The sequence below is a fragment of the Ranitomeya variabilis genome, chromosome 2, assembly GCF_051348905.1.
Source record: "Ranitomeya variabilis isolate aRanVar5 chromosome 2, aRanVar5.hap1, whole genome shotgun sequence".
Classification (NCBI taxonomy): domain Eukaryota; kingdom Metazoa; phylum Chordata; class Amphibia; order Anura; family Dendrobatidae; genus Ranitomeya; species Ranitomeya variabilis.
Genome location: NC_135233.1, coordinates 162,622,280 through 162,644,156, shown reverse-complemented (window position 1 = coordinate 162,644,156; position 21,877 = coordinate 162,622,280). Strand labels below are relative to the sequence as shown.

The following is a 21,877-nucleotide window of genomic DNA, read 5'->3' as shown; positions in this document are numbered from 1 at the left end:
AATGTATGTATGATTCATGCTGTAATCAATAAACGAATTTAAAAAAAAAAAAAAAATGTCATGTGCCTGAAAATGGTACCAATAAAAGCGTCAACTCGTCCCGCAAAAAAATAAGACCTCACATGACACTGTGGGCCAAAATATGGAACAATTATAGCTCTCAAAATGTGGTGACGCAAAAACTATTTGGGGGACACAGACCGTGGGTGTTATGCTGCTTGCCACTAGGAGGACACTAAGTGGTACAAAGAAAGTTAGCTCCTCCCCTGCAGTATACACCCTCCTGCTGGCCCTCAGCTAACCAGTTCTTGCTTAGTGTCTGTAGGAGGCACTTGGGTCTGTTTTCAGACCCCAACTTTCTTATTTTAATTTTAATTTTTATTTTTCTGTAAATTTTTATTCAACGGAGTGAAGGGGGCGACGGATCCCTTTTATAGGGCCCGCTCTCCCCCGAACCAGCAACAGGCGAGCACGGCGAGTATACCTCCCCGTCCCTCTCCTGCGACGCTGGAGCACGCCAATTTTTACTGGGGCGACGGGTTTCCATCTTTGGTCCCGATCTCCCTTCCCCCTGCAAGACGGCGAGTACTTGGAGCCTGCTCTAATGTTCCTCTCCGGGGGCCCGACATACAAGGCCCACATTACAGGCGTTGCACAAGAGGAACGTACCAGTTCCTGAAGAGGATCCGAGAACGGAGGGAGCGCGCAGGGACAGGGGGACCTGCATCGGCAGCCATGGAGGCTGAACCGTGAGTACACAGGAGTTTCTCCTGCGCTCCGGATCACTTGCGGCCGCCGCGCATCGCCACCGCAGGACAGGCCGGAAATTTAGTCCCCGGCTTTTCAGCCGGAGTAGGCCACAGTGGCCTCTATGGGGCAGGCGCCGGCGGTACTTGCGGCAGAGTCCCTGGGGAGAGGCGCCGGCGGTCGGGGAACTGCGGCGGTTAGCGTCGCTCCGTTGCGGCCGCCACGCATCGCCAGGCAGGCCGGAAATTTAGTCCCCGGCTTTTCAGCTGGAGTAGGCCGCAGTGGGCAGATCCCTCCCACGGCTGTAACCCCGCCCCCTATATCGGCGCTTCTCGTCTGGGACGAGAGGCGCCCTGCAGTTCTCGGGGGCCATTCTTCCTCACGCTGCCTGCGTGGAAGATGCAGTCCTGGGGGTGCCACTGGCCGGTACGCCAGCGACAATCATTCGGCATGCGGCACGCCGACGCGCTCCACCGGCAGGCTCCATAAATTTAGTCCCCGGCTTTTTCAGCCGAACTAGGCCGCAGTTGAAATCCCCTTCAGGGGCGAAGGTGCCTTCACGGTCCCGATGGGCTGAACTTCGTGGATGTACAGAAGCCCCTCTCCATGGTCCGGGCAGCCCCCACTGTCCCACCACTGTGAAAGCGGATGGCACAAGGAGGCGGACGGTTCCTCTCCACCTCCCTAATAAAAGGGATGATGGATTGAGGTTTATCCCTCTATCTCTGCATCTGAGGTAACGCCCATCCACGCTGCAATACCCGACATCCGCGGCGGCTCCATGCCGGGACGCGCACCGTTGGTGAGTGGATCCTGGCAGCGATGGGCTTCTGCAGCGGGATATTCACAGGCAGTCTCAGGCTTCCCTGTGGCCCACCTCCTTGAGGTAACACTCCAGCCGGCTACAAAAATTTAGCTCCCGGCTTCGGCCGATGTGTAGGCCGCACCCCAGAAGCGCACTGTGGCGCCTTAAGGCGGCTCTGCCTTTTTTCCTGGCGCTTTTCGCCTGGCACGGAAGCACTCAATTTTCTCGAGCAACGGGTGTGACCACCCCTCACTTCTACGCTGGCGCCGGCTGCAGAAATTTACGCCCCGGCTTGGGCCTATTCATGGAAGTCTCGAGACTCCGCCCACGTCGTGCCTGTGGCTCCGCCCCCTGAATTGGCGCTTCTCGCTGCGAGATTTTACCTAAACCCACATGACCAGTATTCCTGGTCTTAAAGGCACGTGACCAGTATTCTCTGGTCTTAAGGGCACGTGACCAGTATTCCCTGGTCTTAAGGGCACGTGACCAGTATTCCCTGGTCTTAAGGGCACGTGACCAGTATTCGCTGGTCTTAAGGGCACGTGACCAGTATTCGCTGGTCTTAAGGGCACGTGACCAGTATTCGCTGGTCTTAAGGGCACGTGACCAGTATTCGCTGGTCTTAAGGGCACGTGACCAGTATTCGCTGGTCTTAAGGGCACGTGACCAGTATTCGCTGGTCTTAAGGGCACGTGACCAGTATTCGCTGGTCTTAAGGGCACGTGACCAGTATTCGCTGGTCTTAAGGGCACGTGACCAGTATTCGCTGGTCTTAAGGGCACGTGACCAGTATTCGCTGGTCTTAAGGGCACGTGACCAGTATTCGCTGGTCTTAAGGGCACGTGACCAGTATTCGCTGGTCTTAAGGGCACGTGACCAGTATTCGCTGGTCTTAAGGGCACGTGACCAGTATTCGCTGGTCTTAAGGGCACGTGACCAGTATTCGCTGGTCTTAAGGGCACGTGACCAGTATTCGCTGGTCTTAAGGGCACGTGACCAGTATTCGCTGGTCTTAAGGGCACGTGACCAGTATTCGCTGGTCTTAAGGGCACGTGACCAGTATTCGCTGGTCTTAAGGGCACGTGACCAGTATTCGCTGGTCTTAAGGGCACGTGACCAGTATTCGCTGGTCTTAAGGGCACGTGACCAATCCGAAACTGGTCATAAATGAGGAGCCCTCTGCCGCTGATCCCAGTTTATCCCAGTGTAACTAGTTCCCTCAGTCTAAACTCCCTCGTAGAGCTTTTGCCATCCAGTCCAGATATGCGATTCACTGGATAGAAGCCTCTACGTGGGACGCTATGCCTGGTCTGATTTTTAAGGGCGACAGGCACTTTAAAGGGCGCCGGTCTCCCCACACCATCAACAGATGGGCACATGAAGGTCGCTTCCAGGTATCCTTTTCTGCATCCAGGCCTAACGCCAGACAACCTGTCCTGTCCACCCGGAGACCTGAACTCTTGTGGATGTACAGAGGCACCCTTTTTCGGGCGTCTGAGCACCCCCCTCTGCATCACCACTATTTAACAGAAGATGCAAGAAGGCGAATGATCCCTCTCCACTTCCCTGTTAAGAGGATGGTAGATCGAGGCTCCTAATTTTTAACTCTGCAATGACCTGCTGGAAGCAGCGGCGCATTCTGCCACTCGGCCGATTAACCGGGTACAATCTCCTGTGGTTTACCTACCAGTATCCCTGCCCGATATGTCCTCAATTAAAAATGCCACGATCTGGCAAATAGCAAATCTGGTTTGTTCCGTTTTGCGGCTACGGGTCCAGCCCTCTACCCTCCCTAGCCGCCGCATGGATTGCTAGAGCAACGGTCTCCTGCCTGGAGACCTTAACTACTTTGATTCACACCAGTACCCCTTTCCTGAGACAGTTCAGCTGGTCAATCAAATTTTTGAGCGGGAGACTAACCAAGGATCGTACGTTCCTACAGCCCCGACCAACAGTGAAAGGGTTGTCCAGGACAGTCTAGATCTAAGGGGTCTTGGTTCCTAAAAGGGGAACGAGAAGTAGGACCGATCCCGGACCTCAAACTTCTAACAATTTTTTCACAAGGTTCTTCTTCTTCGAATGGAGTTCCTCCGCTCAGCCATTACTTCAACATAAAAGGTGCAGTCTCTGGCATCCATCGACATTCGGGATGCCTAACCTCTTCAAAAATCCCTTTGCTTTTCCATTCGTGAACAGCATTTAAGTCACGACCTTGTCCTTCGGCCTTGCTACCGCACACAGAGTGTAAGCAAGGGTCATGGCGGCTGTCATCTTGCACCTAGAGGCGTGGCCGTCCTGCCCTGTTTGGCCGACTGTTTACCCACCCTTGCAGGACTACGCTAAGTCGTCTATATCACTTGTGATACCCTCTCACCTGGGCTGGTGGCTAGACTTAGACAACTTCTCATTTCCAGCCCAGCAGATATCCTTTTTGAGGATGATCCGGTACTCTTCCAGAAGGGTGGTAAATTTCCCTCCAGACAAGGTCATGGTTTTTCAACAGGGAGCTCGCGCTCTTGCTCACTCATCCCCTCATTTCATTCGATTTGCTGGGAGGGTTCTTAAAAAAAAAAAAAAAAAAAAAAAAAACTGAGACGACAATGGAAGCAGTTTCCTTCGCTCCGTTAGTTTTCATCAAGTCAAGCAGCCTTTCAGACGATAGTCTCTGAGCTCCTTTTTCATCCAGGGTTTTTTCTCCCGGTTCCATGGTTACTAGTAACTTCCAATGCCAGTCCTCTTCTCCCGATCATTGCTCTGGAGATCTCAAAGGTAGTCCTATAGTAGGTCCACTACCTTATGGCGGGTCAACCCATCCGATTTCAATTGGACAACGCCACGGCTGTGTCATACGTCAATCATCTAGCGAGTACCCACGTTCAAGCGCCATGGCCAAGGTACCTCACATGGGCCGAGATCTATCACTCGGTGATCTTGGCAGTACATATCCCAGGAGTAGATCTCTGGGCTGCGAACATATTTAGCCGTCAGGGTTTCACCTCAAGTGAGTGGGAACTTCACCCGAAAGTCTTCCATCAGACCCGCCTTCACTGGAGCTCTACAGTTGTAGTTCGGATGGCGTCCTGACTGATCGCCTGTGTACTCGAGTTTGTTTTTCGGCCTCGAGATCCAAGAGCCATCGCACTGCATGCTCTGGTTATTCCGTGGTACCAGTTTCCACTTCCGAAAGCTTTTCAGAAGCAGAAAGGGCCCCAGTGATCCTCGGAAATCCGCACTGACCACGTCAGTTCGCTTGCGGAGCTGGTAGCTTTCTGTCTTTCTGCAACAAAACTGCAAGTAGGGACCACCTCGCAGGATGTTTTCACATGTAGTTCTTCCCTATTGCATACCGTTAGATCATTGGGATCTATTCTATTAGGGAAGGTCGCCCCCTTTTTTCTCGGCGATATCCTCATCCTGACGAGTCTTCGGTGCTAACGGGTCTTTTCAGACTTTTTTCCCTTATTTCCTTCAAGGTAAGGTTGTCCTCAGGCCTTCCCCGTCCCTAGTTACCAAGGTGGTATTGTATTACTACTGTCATGAGGGCATAGTTCTTCCCTCATCTCTTTTGGCACCAGTCCACAAAATGGAATGAGTTCCCCATATTCCGAACGAAGCGAGTGCTCTGAGTAGGTACGTCTTGAGGACTGCGTCCTTCCGAAGGTTGGACACTGTATCTTCGGTTTCCTAACGGTAAGAGGAAGGCTTCCTGACGTTTACAGGAAGGGTTTGGCCGTCTTCATCGGCCATTTAGCCTGGTGTATTCCTTTCACCATCCAGGAGTCCTTCCGTGTTAGATGACAGCCTATCTCCCTGTCTATCGTGGGTTCTAGGCACCAGGCGTCGACAAGACACGCCTGCAAGCTTGCGGATTCGTCCATTCCGCATGCATTCTTGAAGCATTATAATTCCCAGACTTCCACAGATGTGACTCTGGGCAGGCGGACTCTGCAGGCCGCGGTGACGCACTTGTAAGTAGCAGTTACACAGGGCCTGATCTGACGTTGTCCCCACCCAGGGACTGCTTTGGTACGTCCCCCGGTCTGTGTCCCCCAATGAGGCGAAGGAGAAAGAGGGATTTTTGTGTACTCACCGTAAAATCCTTTTCTCCGAGCCAATCATTGGGGGACACAGCTCCCACCCTGGTATTGGCTTATGCTTGTTTTTATAATCCGATATGCTATACTCTCATATATAATATGACATGCTGTAAGCTAATATGTTGTTACTGATCTCCTACTGCTTTTTGCACCGAACTGGTTAGCTGAGGGCCAGCAGGAGGGTGTATACTGCAGGGGAGGAGCTAACTTTCTTTGTATCACTTAGTGTCCTCCTAGTGGCAAGCAGCATAACACCCACGGTCTGTGTCCCCCAATGATTGGCTCAGAGAAAAGGATTTTACGGTGAGTACACAAAAATCCCTCTTTTTGCAATAAAAAGCGTCTTTTAGTGTGTGACAGCTGCCAAGCATAAAAACCCACTATAAATAGTAAATCAAACCCCTTCATCAACCCCTTAGTTAGGGAAAAAAAATAATAAAAAAAAAGTACTTATTTCCGTTTTTCCATTAGGGTTACTGTTGGGGCTAAAGTTAGGGTTGCGGTTAGGGTTTGTATTATGGTTGGGTTAGGGGTGTGTTGGGGTTAGGGGTGTGTTGGGGTTAGGGTTGGAGTTAGAATTGGGGAGTTTCCACTGTTTAGGCACATCAGGGGCTCTGCAAACGCAACATGAGGCCCACAGACCATTTCATCAAAGTCTGCATTACAAAACGCCACTTCTTCCCTTCCGAGCCACGACGTGCGCCCAAACAGTGGTTTACCCCCACATATGGGGTATCAGCGTATTCAGGACAAATTGGACAGCAACTTTTCCGGTCCAATTTCTCCTGTTACCCTTGGGAAAATAAAAATTTGGAGGCTAAAAAAATCATTTTTGTGGGAAAAAAGATTTTTTATTTTATTTTCACGGCTATGTATTATAATCTTTCGTGAAACACTTGGGGGTTCAAAGTTCTCATAACACATCTAGATAAGTTCCTTTGGGGTCTAGTTTCCTATATGGGGTCACTTGTGGGGCGTTTCTACTGTTTAGGTACATCGGGGCTCTGCAAACGTAACGTGACGCCTGCAGACCATTCCATAGTTACATAGTTATTAAGGTTGAAGGAAGATTGTAAGTCCATCTAGTTCAACCCATAGCCTAACCTAACATGCCCTAACATGTTGATCCAGGGGAAGGCAAAAAACCCCCATGTGGCAAAGAGTAACTCCACCATGGGGAAAAAAATTTCTTCCCAACTCCACATACGGCAATCAGACTAGTTCCCTGGATCAACGCCTTATCAAGGAATCTAGTGTATATACCCTGTAACATTATACTTTTCCAGAAAGGAATCCAGTCCCCTCTTAAATTTAATTAATGAATCACTCATTACAACAGTCTGCATTGCAAAACGCCACTTCTTCCCTTCCGAGCTCTGCCATGCGCCCAAACGGTGGTTTTCCTCTCACATATGGGGTATCGGCGTACTCTGGACAAATTGCACAAAGCTTGCAAAAGCTTTGATAAGTCAGACATTGTGTGTCTATAGGGGTGTATCAAGAGTGGTGAAACATGGGTGACTTCACATCTTGTAGCTCAGGGGCTTATATTATACCTGTGTAATAACCCCCATTTTAGTACCACTTCTTCTTTTCTAAGAATAAGTGGCTATGCTAATGGGGAAGAGCAAAATCTGCTATCGTCTGAAGGGGAAAGTGCGTCTCGCCTTCTCTTATATGAAATAGCAGAACATTTTTTTGCAATCTAGACCTCTGGATGGCATCTTGGTTTCCATCTGCTACTGTTGTTTCACCATACTAGTTACTAGTAGCTCTGTGTGAATGTTATGCCTCACGCTTTATAGGTTTTTGATAATATAAGATTAATTAGGCCAAACCTGTCAATATAATAAAGGGAACTTGTCACCACCGCCTTTCTTGGTTGATATGCAGCATTCCGTAATGCTGTATATAAGCCCTCAACCCGACCTGAAAGAACTGAAAAATAACTTTTCTTATACTCGCCTGCGGGGCGGTCCGATCCACGGGGTGTTACTCTTCTTGGTCTGGCACCTCCCGTCTCCTTGCGATGCTAACCTCCTGCTTCATGTGGATGATGCATCCCTGCACTATCCTCACAGCCTGCTCGGCACCACGCTGCTGCGCTGAGGGCAGAACAAAGTACAGCAGTGCGCAGGCGCTGGGAATGGTCAGCGAGGCAAAGCGCCTGCGCACTGCTGTACTTTGCTCTGCCCTCAACAGGGCAGATAAGTAAGCTTGCGCAGGAGCACGGTGCAGCGGAGCCTGTGTAGATGATGTAGGGACGCGTCATCTGCACAAACCAAGGAGGAGGACGGCGATCATAAGATGGGAGGCGCCAGACAAAGAAGAGCGACAACCCTTGGACCGGACCACCCCGCTGGTGAGTATAAGTTATTTTTCTTCTCTTACATGTCGGGTTGGTGGTAAATATACTGCATTATAGAATGCTGTAGACAAGCCCTGAAAGGGGGTGGCCGTAACTTGTATCGGCCTAACCTGGTGACAGGTTCCCTTTAACAGGCTTTATACCCTGCACTACATGAGTAGGTCATGTAGTGTATTATGTAAGTGATCAAATGATTGCATGTTCTGGTCCCCCTGGAGGACTAATAAATATTATGGAAATAACATATTGAAACCACCACAACTAAAGCAGCTCGTACAGTAAAGCTAGTGATCCTGCACAGTAAGTGTTTTAAGAAAAGAAAAAATCCTCAAAACTCAATATACTTAATATTGCTGTTAAATGAATGTTTAAATGGGTTGTCAATAATTTGACTATTTCAATACTGATCACTTGTTCTAATAGGTCATCAATACCGGATCATTGGGGGCTGACAACCTGTTGGCAAATTCTAATTGTGTGGAGTCAGAGCTTCATGACTGTAGAGTGGCTTCTCCGTGTACTATAGCTCAGCTCTAATTCACTTCAATTCACTTCCGCTCTGTACACTCCACTCAAACTGCCCTCACTAAAGTCTCTAATGATCTAATAACAGCTAAATCCAAAAGTCATTGCTCTCTGCTGATTCTCCTGGATCTCTCTGCTGCATTTAACACTGTGGATCACCAGCTCCTTCTCACTATGCTCCGCTCCATAGGCCTCAAGGACACAGCCCTCTCCTGGTTCTCCTCCTACCTCTCTGACCGCTCCTTCACTATATCTTTTGCCGGCTCCTCTTCCTCTCCTCGTCCCCTTACTATCGGGGTTCCGCAGGGCTCAGTCCTGGGCCCCCTCCTCTTCTCTCTATACACGGCCCCTATTGGACAAACAATCAGCAGATTTGGGTTCCAGTATCATCTCTATGCTGATGACACCCAATTATACACTTCTTCCCCCAACATCACCCCTACCCTAATTCATAATACCAAGGATTGTCTGTCTGCTGTCTCTAACATCATGTCCTCCCTCTATCTGAAACTAAATCTCTCCAAAATGGAACTTCTTGTGTTTCTCCCTTCTACTAACCTCACTCTTCCAAACATCGAAATTACCCTGGAGGGTTCAACCATAACTCCCAAGCAGCATGCCCGCTGTCTTGGGGTCATATTCGACACCGATCTTTCCTTTACTCCCTATATCCGATCACTCACTCGCTCTTGTCACATGCATCTTAAAAACATCTCCAGAATCCGACCTTTTCTCACCTTTGAAATTGCTAAGACTCTTACTGTCGCTCTTATTCATTCCCATCTGGACTACTGCAACTCTCTTCTGATCGGTCTCCCTCTTACCAAACTTTCTCCTTTCCAATCCATCTTGAATGCGGCAGTCAGGGTCATATTTCTGTCCAACCGCTTCACCGATGCCTACATCTTGTGCCAGTCATTACACTGGCTACCCATTCGCTACAGGGTCCAGTATAAACTCCTCTCTCACCCACAAAGCTCTCCACAGTTCTGAACCGCCTTATCTCCTCTCTCATCTCTGTGTATCGCCTTACACGTGCCCTCCGTTCTACAAATGACCTAAAGCTAACATCCCCCGTAATCCGAACCTCGCACCTGTCTCCAAGACTTCTCTCGTGCTGCGCCAGCTCTCTGGAATGCACTTCCCCAGACGATCAGACTGATACCTAGCCCCGACCTATTCAAGCGCGCTTTAAAAACCCATCTCTTCAAACAAGCCTACCGCATCAACTACTCAGTAAACTAACTTTGCCCTGTTCCCTCCTTCCAAATATTACTCTGAATCTGCACCCTACTATTCATCTGTCTCCACACCCTCCATGCACATAACTGCACTTGATACTTGACTATTGCACTTAAACACACGGGCTGATGACCGGATCATGCAGCTTTATATGAAAATCCCTATTTATTATAATTGCCAGACCTGAAATAACAAGCACTTTTCACCTCTTGTGTCCCCCCATTTCCTTGTAGATTGTAAGCTTGCGAGCAGGGACCTCACTCCTAATGTCACTGTTTAAATTGTCTTAACTTGTATTGAATTTGTCTGTATATGTCCCCGCTTAATTGTAAAGTGCTGCGGAATATGTTGGCGCCATATAAATAAAAATTATTATTACTTCAATAGGAGCTGAGCTGTAGTTCTTCAGTGTACAGAGCCAGATTGTCCTGCTCCGCACTCTGTGCACCCTGCTGGCACGGTCTTCCACTGATCTGATATTGATGATCTATCCTTTGGATGGGTCATAAATATCGAAGTAGTGGAAAACCTAATTTGGCTTGGATATATATATTAACTGCTATACCAAATATTTTTTTCCCAGACTGCCAATGTGTTTAGTTTCCCAATTGTAAAAGTCACAAGTCTTGTTGCAGTTTTCTGGGAATCCCCTGCAACACAGCTTGAGACAGTGCGAGACAACGTTAATTTACAGCAGGGGTGGGGAACCTCAGACCCGTTGGACGTTTACGGCCCTCGATGACTTTATCTGACCCCCAGGCTGATTCCTGTGGACCGCAGTACTTGAGCAGTCAGCTTTCGATGGCCACCAGCCCATTAGTTTCCTTTCTCTGTGAGCATGCAACATTCACTACTGAATGCTTAGGCGAGGGCAATGAAAGATCACATTCTGACTCCAGTGCCAGCGTCAGGACATACTTTGTGGGCGGAGTCGGTGCGTAATTTGTACGGCCCAGAATGACGGTATAAATATCCAAAGGGGGGGCCCTTAGCAGAAAAATAAAATTATCCCCACCCCTGGTTTATAGAATTGACCTTACTGCTATCATCACAACAGTACTTTTTATTTTTTTTTAATTTATTTATTTTTTTTAAATGCAGCCTGCTAAAGCCTCGTAGGCTTAGTTATACACTTATGCATGCATTTTTATGCCTTTTTAAGTTTGTTTGCCTTTAACATAGTATCTTTCTGTACCTAGGTAATTATTGCCGCTGAGTTGCTGAAGAATGCTGATGAGCTTGTGAAACAGAAAATTCACCCCACATCCGTTATTGGAGGCTATAGTCTGGCCTGCAAGTGCGTAGCATTTATTGTAACAATAGTTTATACAGCTCCATTAATTCCACAGTGCTTTACAGACATTATCATCACTGTCCCCATTGGGGCTCATAATATAAATTCCCTATCAGTATGTCTTTAGCGTGCGGTAGGAAATTAGAGAACCTTTAGGAAACCTACACAAACGCGGGGAGAAAATACAAACTGCTTGCAGCTCTAGTCCTTGGTGGTAGATTCCCCCGCCCACCCCAGGCTCTTTATTTGCATTGGCTATAGACCATGGTCTGCTTGCCAAAAGATTGGGTGTAGTCAGACCTGGAGGCTCCTGGTGCTAAACAATCATTGCAAATAAACAAAACCACAGAGCTTGACTAGTCATTGTTGAAATCTGTGTTAACCCCTACAGCAAGCTGGCTTCAGCTTATATTGCAATAACCCGCTGACATTCAAACCACCTAGCCAGGGGCATGTCGTTATATTATATGGTAATACCGTTGTAAACTTTCTTATTACTAAACTAGATGGTGGCTCGATTCTAATGCATCGGGTATTCTGGAATATGTATGTAGTATATAGCACAGCCCACGCGGTATATATACTCACCTTCCGGCGGCCCCCGGATCCAGCCCAGGCCTTTAGCGATGGTCCTCGCGACGCTCCGTTCCCAGTAATGCCTTGAGGCAATAACTTGTGATCATGTAGCGGTCTCGCGAGACCGCTACATGATCTTGAGTCATTGCCGCAATGCATTCTTGGGACCAGAGCGTCGCGAGGAGCGGGAAAAAGTGCCGCGGATGCTGGAAGGTGAGAATATAATGTGTGTTATTTTATTATTATTATTTTTTTAACATTATATGTTTTTACTATTGATGCTGCATAGGCAGCATCAATAGTAAAAAGTGAAGCAGTGTTTAAATCCCGCCCCAATATCCGCGACCAATCAGCGACCCGGGATTTCCATTCCAGAAGTTAGACAAACAGATGGAAGTACCCCTTAGACAATTATATTTATAGATTACTAGTATTGGAGATTGTCTCCAGTGCCACGTATCGGAAGTAGCAATCCTAACAGTCAATGTCGACCCCTTAACGAGCCTTGTCACATGACTTAAAATAAAAGCCAAACCAGAGAGTTACTTTTAAAAATGCTGCTCGTCAGTCCTTTCCTTCTGGTGGAGCACTGCCTCGTGCTACACTAGGGACCACCTATTGGCTCCTTACTGCTCTCTTAAGTGACATTTCACAGGGTTTCTTTGGAGCACAAAGATGCCCCCATTATTGCCATGAAGACCCATCTGCACGCCGCAGTTGCTGAATTATGAAGGGGTGTTTTAAATTCTTTGGTTTCAGTTGACTGCAGCTTCAAAGTTGTTAAATTGCCATAGTCATCTAACTCCAACCATGGCAGATATTGAGTATATCCTGTATAATATAGATAAAACACGCATTGTATGGAGTGAGCTAAGCTCCCAAGCCTGCTCCTTACATGTGCCACTTACATCTGTTGTACAGTGGCAGTCAGGAAGAGGTTAATGAACTAACGTGTTGGCACCTTTGAAATTGTTCAAAAATAAATTATTTCTCACAGCAAACTATTGCAGTTAAACATGTTGAACACTTGTTTATTTCCTGTGTATTGGGACAACACAATAACACAGAGGCAAATTGGACAAAATTTCACACAAAACCCCAATAATGGGCTGGATAAAATTGTCGCCCTCGGCTTAATATTTGGTTGCACACTCTATGGAATAATTAACAGCAATCAATTACTACTTAAACCTCTCAACTGGAATTTTGGACCACTTTTCTTTTGTAAACTGCTCCAAATCTCTCATATTTGAAGGGTGTCTTCTCCCAACAGTAATTTTAAGATCTTTCAACAGGCTTTCAAAGTGATTTAGATCTGGTCTCATTGTAGGCAACGTCAGAGCTCTCCAGCACATTGTTTCCATCCATTTTTGGAGTTCTTGCCCTGCTGGAAGACCCATTGCCTAAGACGCAAACCCAGCTTTCTGACACTGGGCACTACATTGCAGCCCATAATCCGTTTTTCCCATTTCATGATGTATTACAAACAGTCAAGGCACCCACTGCCAGAAGCAGCTAAACATATTTAAACCTCCACCATATTTGACTGTAGGTACTGTGTTCTTTTCTTCGTAGGCCTCATTCTAGTTTCAGTAAACAGTAGAATGTGCTTAACCAACAAGCTTTCTTCATCTCTGTAAACTTCTTAATTATGTTGCACACTGTGGATATAGGAACATCAAGATCTCTCAAAATGAACTTGTAATCTTCAGATGATGATTTTTCAACAATTTTGGTTTTCAAGTACCGTACTCAGTTTTCCTCTCTTTGTTATCCGTGCTTAGTGTGGCACTCTTCCCTTTGTATCTGGTTGGAGGTATGATTTTCATATTGCCACAGGTGAGTTTGAACGAGCACCACATTTTTGAAACAAAGTTGTTTATCCACAATTTTGGAAAGGTGCCAACATTTTTGTCCAGCCCAACTTTGAGGTTGTGTGTGAAGTGATATTCAATTTGCCTTTTTTTCTGGTGGGTTTTGTTCCAATAACACAAAAGAAATAAACAAGTGTATAACAAAATATGTAATTTCAATAATGTTATGGCAGAAATGCGTCATTTTCTGGGACAATTTCAAGGGTGACAACACTTTCAGCCATGACTGTATATGTTAAAAATATATATATTTCAAAAGTGTAGCTCTAAACCTCCTATCCTTTCCCTTCACATGCGTGTCTATGAACGTCTTAATGTATACAACCAATATGTTACAATTCTTGCTCTTTTTTGAAATGTAATGTTTTGTTTTTTTTCTCTTATAGAGAAGCTGTTAGATACATCAATGAAAACCTCACTATGAACACTGATGAGCTCGGGAAGGACTGTCTTCTTAATGCTGCTAAGACTTCTATGTCTTCTAAAATCATTGGAGTGTATCCTTTGCCATGTTTTCTGGGTGCAATCACAGACAATGCTGGCATTATGGCAGTCATTCTTAACAGCTAATTATATTCAGATAATGGTTTCTGACAAGTGATGTAGCCACTTGGTCATCTATAGGAATTTTTCGTCTTCAGTTAACATGGCTGCATGTTTTAGGACTTCGGATGGTTAGCTCCTATAATACAAGCTTTGCCCGATCAGTCTTTGATCCTTGACTTGTTTGCTCAGTGATAGCGACTTCTTTTCTTCTATGGTTGTCGATGCTGCACTTGCTGTGAAATATGTGGATCCAAAGGGTCAAGCCCGTTACCCAATTAACTCCATTAATGTGCTTAAAGCTCATGGTCGGAGCCAGAAAGAGAGCATTCTTGTTAATGGGTATGCGCTGAACTGCACTGTGGGCTCACAAGGTGACTACAATATTAATATAACTTGTTTTCATGCGTCCTATGTTTAGTGGAGATGTGTTGACTCTGGATGGAGAAATGCTGTTGGTCTTCTGCATTGCAATCCTGTCCTTTTAGGGTGCAGACACTGTCCTATTTCTCTTGTTAGGATCGCATTGCAGTGCACGGACTGGCACGGCACCTTTCCTGACTTGACCGTGACAGTGTGATGTATTTCTATGCAGCTGTCATTCTCGGGTCAGGAGAGACGACTATCACTAACGAGGATTCAAATGCAATCCGCACATGAGAAATACAGCCGTCTTTCTGCCCCCTAACATGGATGCTCATAGAGGGGTATGTGACCCAATTGAAAAAAAAAAAAAAAACACTGCAAATTTTCAATACACAGTGGTTTTTATCAGGGGCTGCTGTTGGTTGTTGGGTCTCATGCCCTTCAGTCAGTGGCCGTGTTCAGTAAAGGATGAATGAAAACAGTTTGCACCAAAGATGATCTTTCAGGGTAAGAATTAGGATCTGATATGATATATTAAGTGGCACATTTGTGTTTTTTTTCCCAAATGTACTGGACGTAGCATTAAGTGGTCACCTATTAAAATGCTTTCATTGCTATTCAACATAATAAATAGCTGCTTTTAATATAATAATAATCTCCATTTTTATATAGCACTAACATATTCTGCTACGCTTTATACAGTTTTTGCACACGCTTATGCCTTCTAGTCAGTGTAATTTCCAAATATTTGTTGTAGGAGACTGTTACATTTTTACACATGAATATTCATTTTATTTATATTGCGCCAGTATGTTCCCCAGCAGTTGACAAGGCTGACATGTCCTGACAATAAAGATGTTCCACAGTTATAGTAGCAGTGAGGGTCCTGCTCACAAGTTTACATTCTACAAGGAAATGGGGTACTTGATATGCTGAAAGAGCTTGTCATGTATGGTGCAGTCATCTCTATAATAAATATGGGTTATGACATAAAGTTGCATGATCCGGTCATCAGCTAATATCTAAGTACTGTTACCAAGTGATATGGAGGATATAGAGACAGATGAATAAGAGAGACCAGGTGCTCAGGAAACTTTAGAACAGGGAAGGGTTAGATCAGTAAAGATAGCGGATTGGCCTCTCTAAAAAAATGTTTTTAAGGCAAGCTTAAAAAAAAAAAAAAGGGGGCTAGGTATTTATCTGATTGGTGTAGTACATTCTAGAAAATGTCAGTGCAAGGTTCAGATTGTGGAGGATGTTAATCTTAGATTAGTTGCAGAACGGAGAGCACAGGTTGGTGTGATGGATGGTGCAGAACTGTGGAGAGCTTTGTGGGTGAGAGAGAACTTTTTACTGTAGCTGATGGGTAAACAGTGCAATGACTAGCACAGGGTGGTGGTAGTATCGCTGTAGTGACTGGACAGAAATACGACCCTGGCTGCCTTATTCAGAATGAGTTGGAGAGTAGAGGGGATGTGGGGTGGTATAGTTGTGGTGGTGGAGTTGTAGGAGCATGTTTCCAAAGGTTACGTATAAACACTGAGTGGATGAAACCATCTGACCAGCTCATTTTTAAAGAAAGCTTGTCAAAATTAAAGTGTAGTCAGATCTGCAGGCACCATGAGAAGCTGAGCAGATTGATATATTTTGTGAGAAAAGATTCAGTATGACTTGTTTTCATCATTTAATTTTCTGGGATTTTGGGCCCTGTGGGCTGTTCTATCAGTGACTGGCAGCTATATCGTATACACACATATAAAGAAAGCTGTCAGTCCCTGATAGGACCGCCCCCTGGACCCAAAATCCCAGAAAATTAAATGATGAAAACATCGATTATACTGAATCTTTTTTCACATAACTGTATTTCAATCTACTCGGAACCCCCTGGTCTATAACATGTGCTTGCAGATTAAACTTCAAATTCACGGTGACAGGCTTTCTTTAAGGATCATTGTCTGAAACGTTACATATAATGTACTGATACTTGATTTGTGCTGTTTCTGGGGATGTCTTAACAGAATTTTATAGGTTTGATTTTTGAAATGGAGGTTAATAACACTTATACTTGGCTGAATATGAGAATGTAGTGTTAGCCTGAAACAACTTGTTTCTCTGATTCAAGGAATGAGTAAGAGGATCACAAATGCAAAAATTGCTTGCCTGGACTTTAGTCTGCAGAAAACTAAAATGAAGCTTGGAGTACAAGTGATCATTTCAGACCCATCCAAGCTGGACCAGATCAGGCAGAGGTATGTATATATCAGCTGCTTAAATTCATATTTGCTTTCACGTTTTGTTTTTTTTGTGTTTTTTTTTATATACAGCTGGCAATAATTGAGACCACTGCACAGTTTTATAAAGATCAGCTTCTCTACATGTCTGACAGCCATTCCGTTCCAGTGTCAGTTGAATTCTAATCAGAGTACACCTCCTTCTACTTAATGTGCTTCTGATTAGGAGATCACCTGAACCAAATCTTATTTAACGAAGGAAAGAATAAAAAAATCACTGCTGTGTTGTTCAGAATTGTCTTGTAATAGGAATAGGACAAGCTGGATGGCAAAACAAGTGCTAGTAATAACCCAAACGTAATAGGAATGAAAATAACATTTAACCATGCCAAAGGAGTTGAAAAGAAAAGTCTTCAGTGAGGAAAAGGGCTCAGTTCTGGCTTTACTAGCAGAGGGATTCAGTGAGCGTCATGTTGCCTCCATCCTTAAAATTTCTAAGACGGCAGTCCATTACAACAAAGTCAAGCAGCAGATATTGGGGACAACAAAGCTAGAGACCAGCAGAGGGTGAAAACAACTCTCCACTGACCGGGATGACCGTCATCTTATTTGAATGTCACTCAGCAACCGCAGGATGACATCAAGTGACCTACAAAAAAGTAATGGCAGCTGGGGTGAAGTGCTCATCAAGAACAGTTCGTAACAGGCTCCTGGAGGCAGGGCTCAAGTCATGTAAAGCTAAAAAAAAAAAAAATAATCAATGAGAAGCAAAGGAGAGCCAGGCTGAAGTTTGCCAAAGACCATAAGGATTGGACCATAGAGGACTGGAGTAAGGTAATCTTCTCTGATGAGACTAATTTTCAGCTTTGCCCAACACCTGGTCATCTAATGGTTAGACAAAGACCTGGAGAGACGTACAAGCTACAGTGTCTTGTACCCACTGTGAAATTTGGTGGAGGATCTGTGATGATCTGGGGATGCTTCAGCAAGGCTGGAATTGGGCAGGTTAATCTTTGCGAAGGACGGATGAATCAAGCCGCATACAAGGTTATCCTGGAAAAACAGTTGATTCCTTCTGCTCAGGCAATGTTCCTCAACTCTGAGAACTGTTTTTTCCAGCAGGAGAATGATTATTCCACAAAATATTGATTTCTGAACTCTTCCTAAGTTAAAACATTAGTATTGTTGTTTCTAAATGATTATGAACTTGTTTTCTTTGCATTATTTGAGGTCTGAAAGCACTTTTTATTTTTTTCAAATTTTGACCATTTCTCCTTTTCAGAAAAAAAAAAAACAAAATGTATTGCTTGGAACTTCGAAGACATGTTGTCAGAAGTTTATAGACTAATAAAAGAAAAATTTAAATTTTACTCAAAAATATATCTATAAAGAGAAAAATCAGACAAACTGAAAATTTTGCAGTGGTCTCTTACTTTTTGCCAGAGCTGTATATACCTTGAAATCCATATTTTGAGGTAATGTACAATTTTAATATTTGCTTCCATTCATTGTTTGGGGTGTCAGCAACTGTACCTGTAAGGTAAATTATAAAGTGAAATTGTTCAGGATTCTCAGCTGTTCCTTAAAAAAAAAAGGTTTCCCTACGGCATTGTTTAATCCAATAGTAAAATACCGTATTTTTCGGATTATAAGACGCAATTTTGCCAAGATCTCCATCTGCGCGTGCGACTCCCCTGCCAGCCATTTTCCCGGAGTTCACCACATAGTAAACCATGCAAGTTCGGGGGCTCTGGGCTTTCACAAAATGTCATCAGAGGCCCCGCACCACCGAACACTCCCCGTTCCCAGCCTGCAGCAATGCTCCACTCTTGCTTCCTCCAGCAGCGACCCTGGGACCACCCCCGGTTAGCAATAAGACTCATGGATTATAAGAAGCACCACCATTTTATTAAAAAAAAGTTGCTGTTTGTTCCTGTTTTTATCCTCAAAATTTGCGGTGCGTCTTACAATCCGCAAAATACGGTAGATCATAACATTAGTTACAGTTCCAATTACGGTTTATCCCTACAATCCCATTCTGTGTCTGCAGGCTGCATATATTGTTTCTTTTCTCTAGAAAGGAATAAGAATTAAAGAATCACTCCCATCAAAATCGTTATCTTATTATATTGCAGTCATCATATTATATAGCACTGTGTATCTACAATTGCTCATTTTGAGTTTCTACTCAATTATTTTCCCTTCGGTCTGACAGAGTGTGATAAACAACTGACTCGCTGAATCCTTCTATGCTCTATGTAGAAACAGGAGGACCATTTTGTCTGCACAAGTCTTGAGTCCCTGAAAGTGCCTGGCAGGGGGGAGGGGCGGAGTCAGGATGATTTTTCGGTCAATATGGCTGTGGGAGGGCTTGTTTTTTGCCGGGCAAGTTGTACTTTTGGACTTTTATTAAGTTGTGGCAACCAAAAGAAAATACCTCTGGCGTTTTTGGTTTTTTTTTTCCTCGTTATGCTGTTTACCGATTAACCCCTTTACCCCCAAGGGTAGTTTGCATGTTAATGACCGGGCCAATTTTTACAATTCTGACCACTGTCTCTTTGAGGTTTTAACTCTGGAACGCTTCAACGGATCCCGGTGATTCTGACATTGTTTTCTCGTTACATATTGTACTTCATGATAGTGGTAACATTTCTTTGATATGACTTGCGTTTATTTTGAAATAAAAAAACGGAAAATTTTGAAATTTTCCAACTTAGAATTTGTATGCCCTTTAATCACAGTGATATGTCACACAAAATACTTAATAAGTAACATTTCCCACATGTTTACTTTACATCAGCACAATTTTGGAACCAACATATTTTTTTTTTGTTAGGGCGTTATAAGGGTTAAAAGTTGACCAGCGATTTCTCATTTTTAGAACACTATTTTTTTTTATTATTTTTTCTTGGAGACCACCTCACATTTGAAGTCACTTTGAGGGGTCTCTATGATAGAAAATACCCAAAAGTGACACCATTCTAAAAACTGCACCCCTCAAGGTGCGCAAAACCACATTCAAAGTTTATTAACCCTTCAGGTGCTTCACAGGAATTTTTGGAATGCTTAAAAAAAAAAAATGAACATTTAACTTTTTTTCACAAAAAATTTACTTCATATTCAAATCTTCTTATTTCCCAAGGGTAACAGGAGAAATTGGACCCCAAAAGTTATTGTGCAATTTGTCCGGAGTATGCCAATACCCCATATGTGGGGGTAAACCACTGTTTGGGCGCATGGCTGAGCTCGGAAGGGAAGGAGCACCATTTGAGTTTTTCAACGCAGAATTGGCTGGAATTGAGATCAGACGCCATGTCGCGTTTGGAGAGCCCCTGATGTGCCTAAACAGTGGAAACCCCCTAACACACCCCTAATCCCAACTGTAACCGTAATCCTAACTTTAGCCCCAACCCTAACCCTAATGGGAAAATGGAAGGGTCATTCCATGTCAAGTGAACCAATGATTTTTACCTCGTATATTTTTAATTCTTTTGAGATTTTGTTATTTGGTAATAGTGTCAGAGAATGCAAAATGTGAATAAAAAAAATTCTAGATATTTTTTTTTAATTTGATTTTCAAAGTTTGGAAAAAGTGTGAATTTCGGTGTTGCCTGCCTTTAATACATTTCTCCTCATAACTCAGGCTAGAAAAAAAGATAGAGAAACAAAATAAACACCATTCTACTCAGAACTGTACAGGCTTTCACCAGATATGTCACAGGAGTATCTTTAATATTTTACCTATGCGAACGCAACATTTTAAAACACATTTCAGAAAAAAACTTTTAATTTGAAAGTTTCAAAACCTGCACATGTGCCTGCTATGCTCCTAGCCACATCTGTACCAAAACACGAGTTTGGATCGTGATGGGATCATATTTAAAAATGTAACTACTACAGTGTCAGTTCGAATATCTCCAATTCAGATCTGTTCAGCCGGTGGTCTAGAAGTGTGGGGTCTATATATTTACCAAATAATCCAAGGTCTTTAGATATTACTGTATTATGTTACAGCTTAGAAGCAGGAGAGGACAGAGGAGAAGCTTTGTTAGGGCTGAGAATGACCAGGGGTAGACAGTGAATGCAGAGAAGATGACCGGCCGGCAGCTCGGGCCTCCAGAGGCCATATTCACACCAAATCTTAACACCCAGGCAACTGTTAAAATGGAGTGAGAAAAATATTCTTAACATCCAGTTCATGTATTGTACAAACCAGTACTACGAAGAGGAGGAGAGTTTGTTATAACATCGGTTACAGGAAGCAGAACCATCACAGGGACTCAGCAATAACGGACTGTCATCCCACGTAGTGACACAGAAATAAAAACAAAGACCGTGAAGTCCATGAAGTGGTAGAAGGCGGCACAAGATCGGCACTGGATGACATATTTGGTTATGTGACCTGTGAATATGATTGGTGCTGGTGGCGGCTACTGTGAAAGATGGTGAAAATGAAGAAGTAGAAGTTACTTTTTTGCACCTTCTGGTACAGCCGCATCCTATCCAAAAAAAAACAGACATTTGTAAAAGTTACAAAAATCAGATATTAACTCAGGTGAAGCCGAGCACCATGACAGCCGCACATACTCTGACACAAAAGGAAACGGCCATTGCTAGTAAGCGCATATGGACAAGATGACATTTCACCCACTAGAAGGGACATTGATGATAAAAGGCCAGTTTAAAAACCTACTATTGTTTTATTAGTTCATATTTTATAGAACGAGGATTTAACTACTGGACTATTCTTCTAAAACACTTCATAAATGACATGTTTAGTGATATAATAGAAAAAAATTGTTACATGTATAAATAGGTGGTAAAAATATTGGTTCTTTTATTCTTGTTGTTAACATATAATTAGTAAAATCACATTTGAGGATATGATCACTTTTTTTTTTGGCTTGTTAAGTGCATTCAGGTTGAAAATGCTGAGCAAGTTGTGTTATGATGATTAAGATGCACTTCGGTTTTTTGGTTTTTTTTGCGTTACTTCATTGTGTCATATAAATGTTGAATTCAATAAGTTGTAATTTGATAAGAAGAAAGGAAGAAACTCGCACAAACCTAAAATCAAATGATTCAAGGCTTAAAAAAAAAAATAAATTTGATAGCTCCCAAGTTGAATCCCTGTACAAATATAAACAAGAACACAACTAACATACATGCATGTTTTCACAATTGCACATCAAAATTATGAATTTGATTT

General features: G+C 44.0%; 2 protein-coding genes and 1 non-coding gene across 5 annotated transcripts in view; all 3 read left to right on the top strand.

Moving 5' to 3' along the window:
• BUB1 (BUB1 mitotic checkpoint serine/threonine kinase) overlaps positions 1 to 21,877 on the top strand; it is a 365,871-nt gene that overhangs the window by 193,031 nt on the left and 150,963 nt on the right. The gene's annotated exons all lie outside the window — the stretch shown is intronic.
• The window catches only part of LOC143804735 (T-complex protein 1 subunit alpha-like), a 68,801-nt gene that overhangs the window by 21,888 nt on the left and 25,036 nt on the right, over positions 1 to 21,877 (top strand). For all 3 annotated transcript variants that reach the window (XM_077283128.1, XM_077283127.1, XM_077283129.1), the window contains 4 exons: positions 10,984 to 11,081; positions 13,915 to 14,025; positions 14,264 to 14,445; positions 16,560 to 16,686. In XM_077283128.1, the coding sequence (XP_077139243.1) occupies positions 10,984 to 11,081; positions 13,915 to 14,025; positions 14,264 to 14,445; positions 16,560 to 16,686 (518 nt within the window). The remainder of the gene's footprint in view (positions 1 to 10,983; positions 11,082 to 13,914; positions 14,026 to 14,263; positions 14,446 to 16,559; positions 16,687 to 21,877) is intronic.
• LOC143810834 (small nucleolar RNA SNORA29) lies at positions 7,216 to 7,349 on the top strand. Its single transcript, XR_013223214.1, has one exon. It is a non-coding gene; the product is annotated as a small nucleolar RNA SNORA29 (small nucleolar RNA).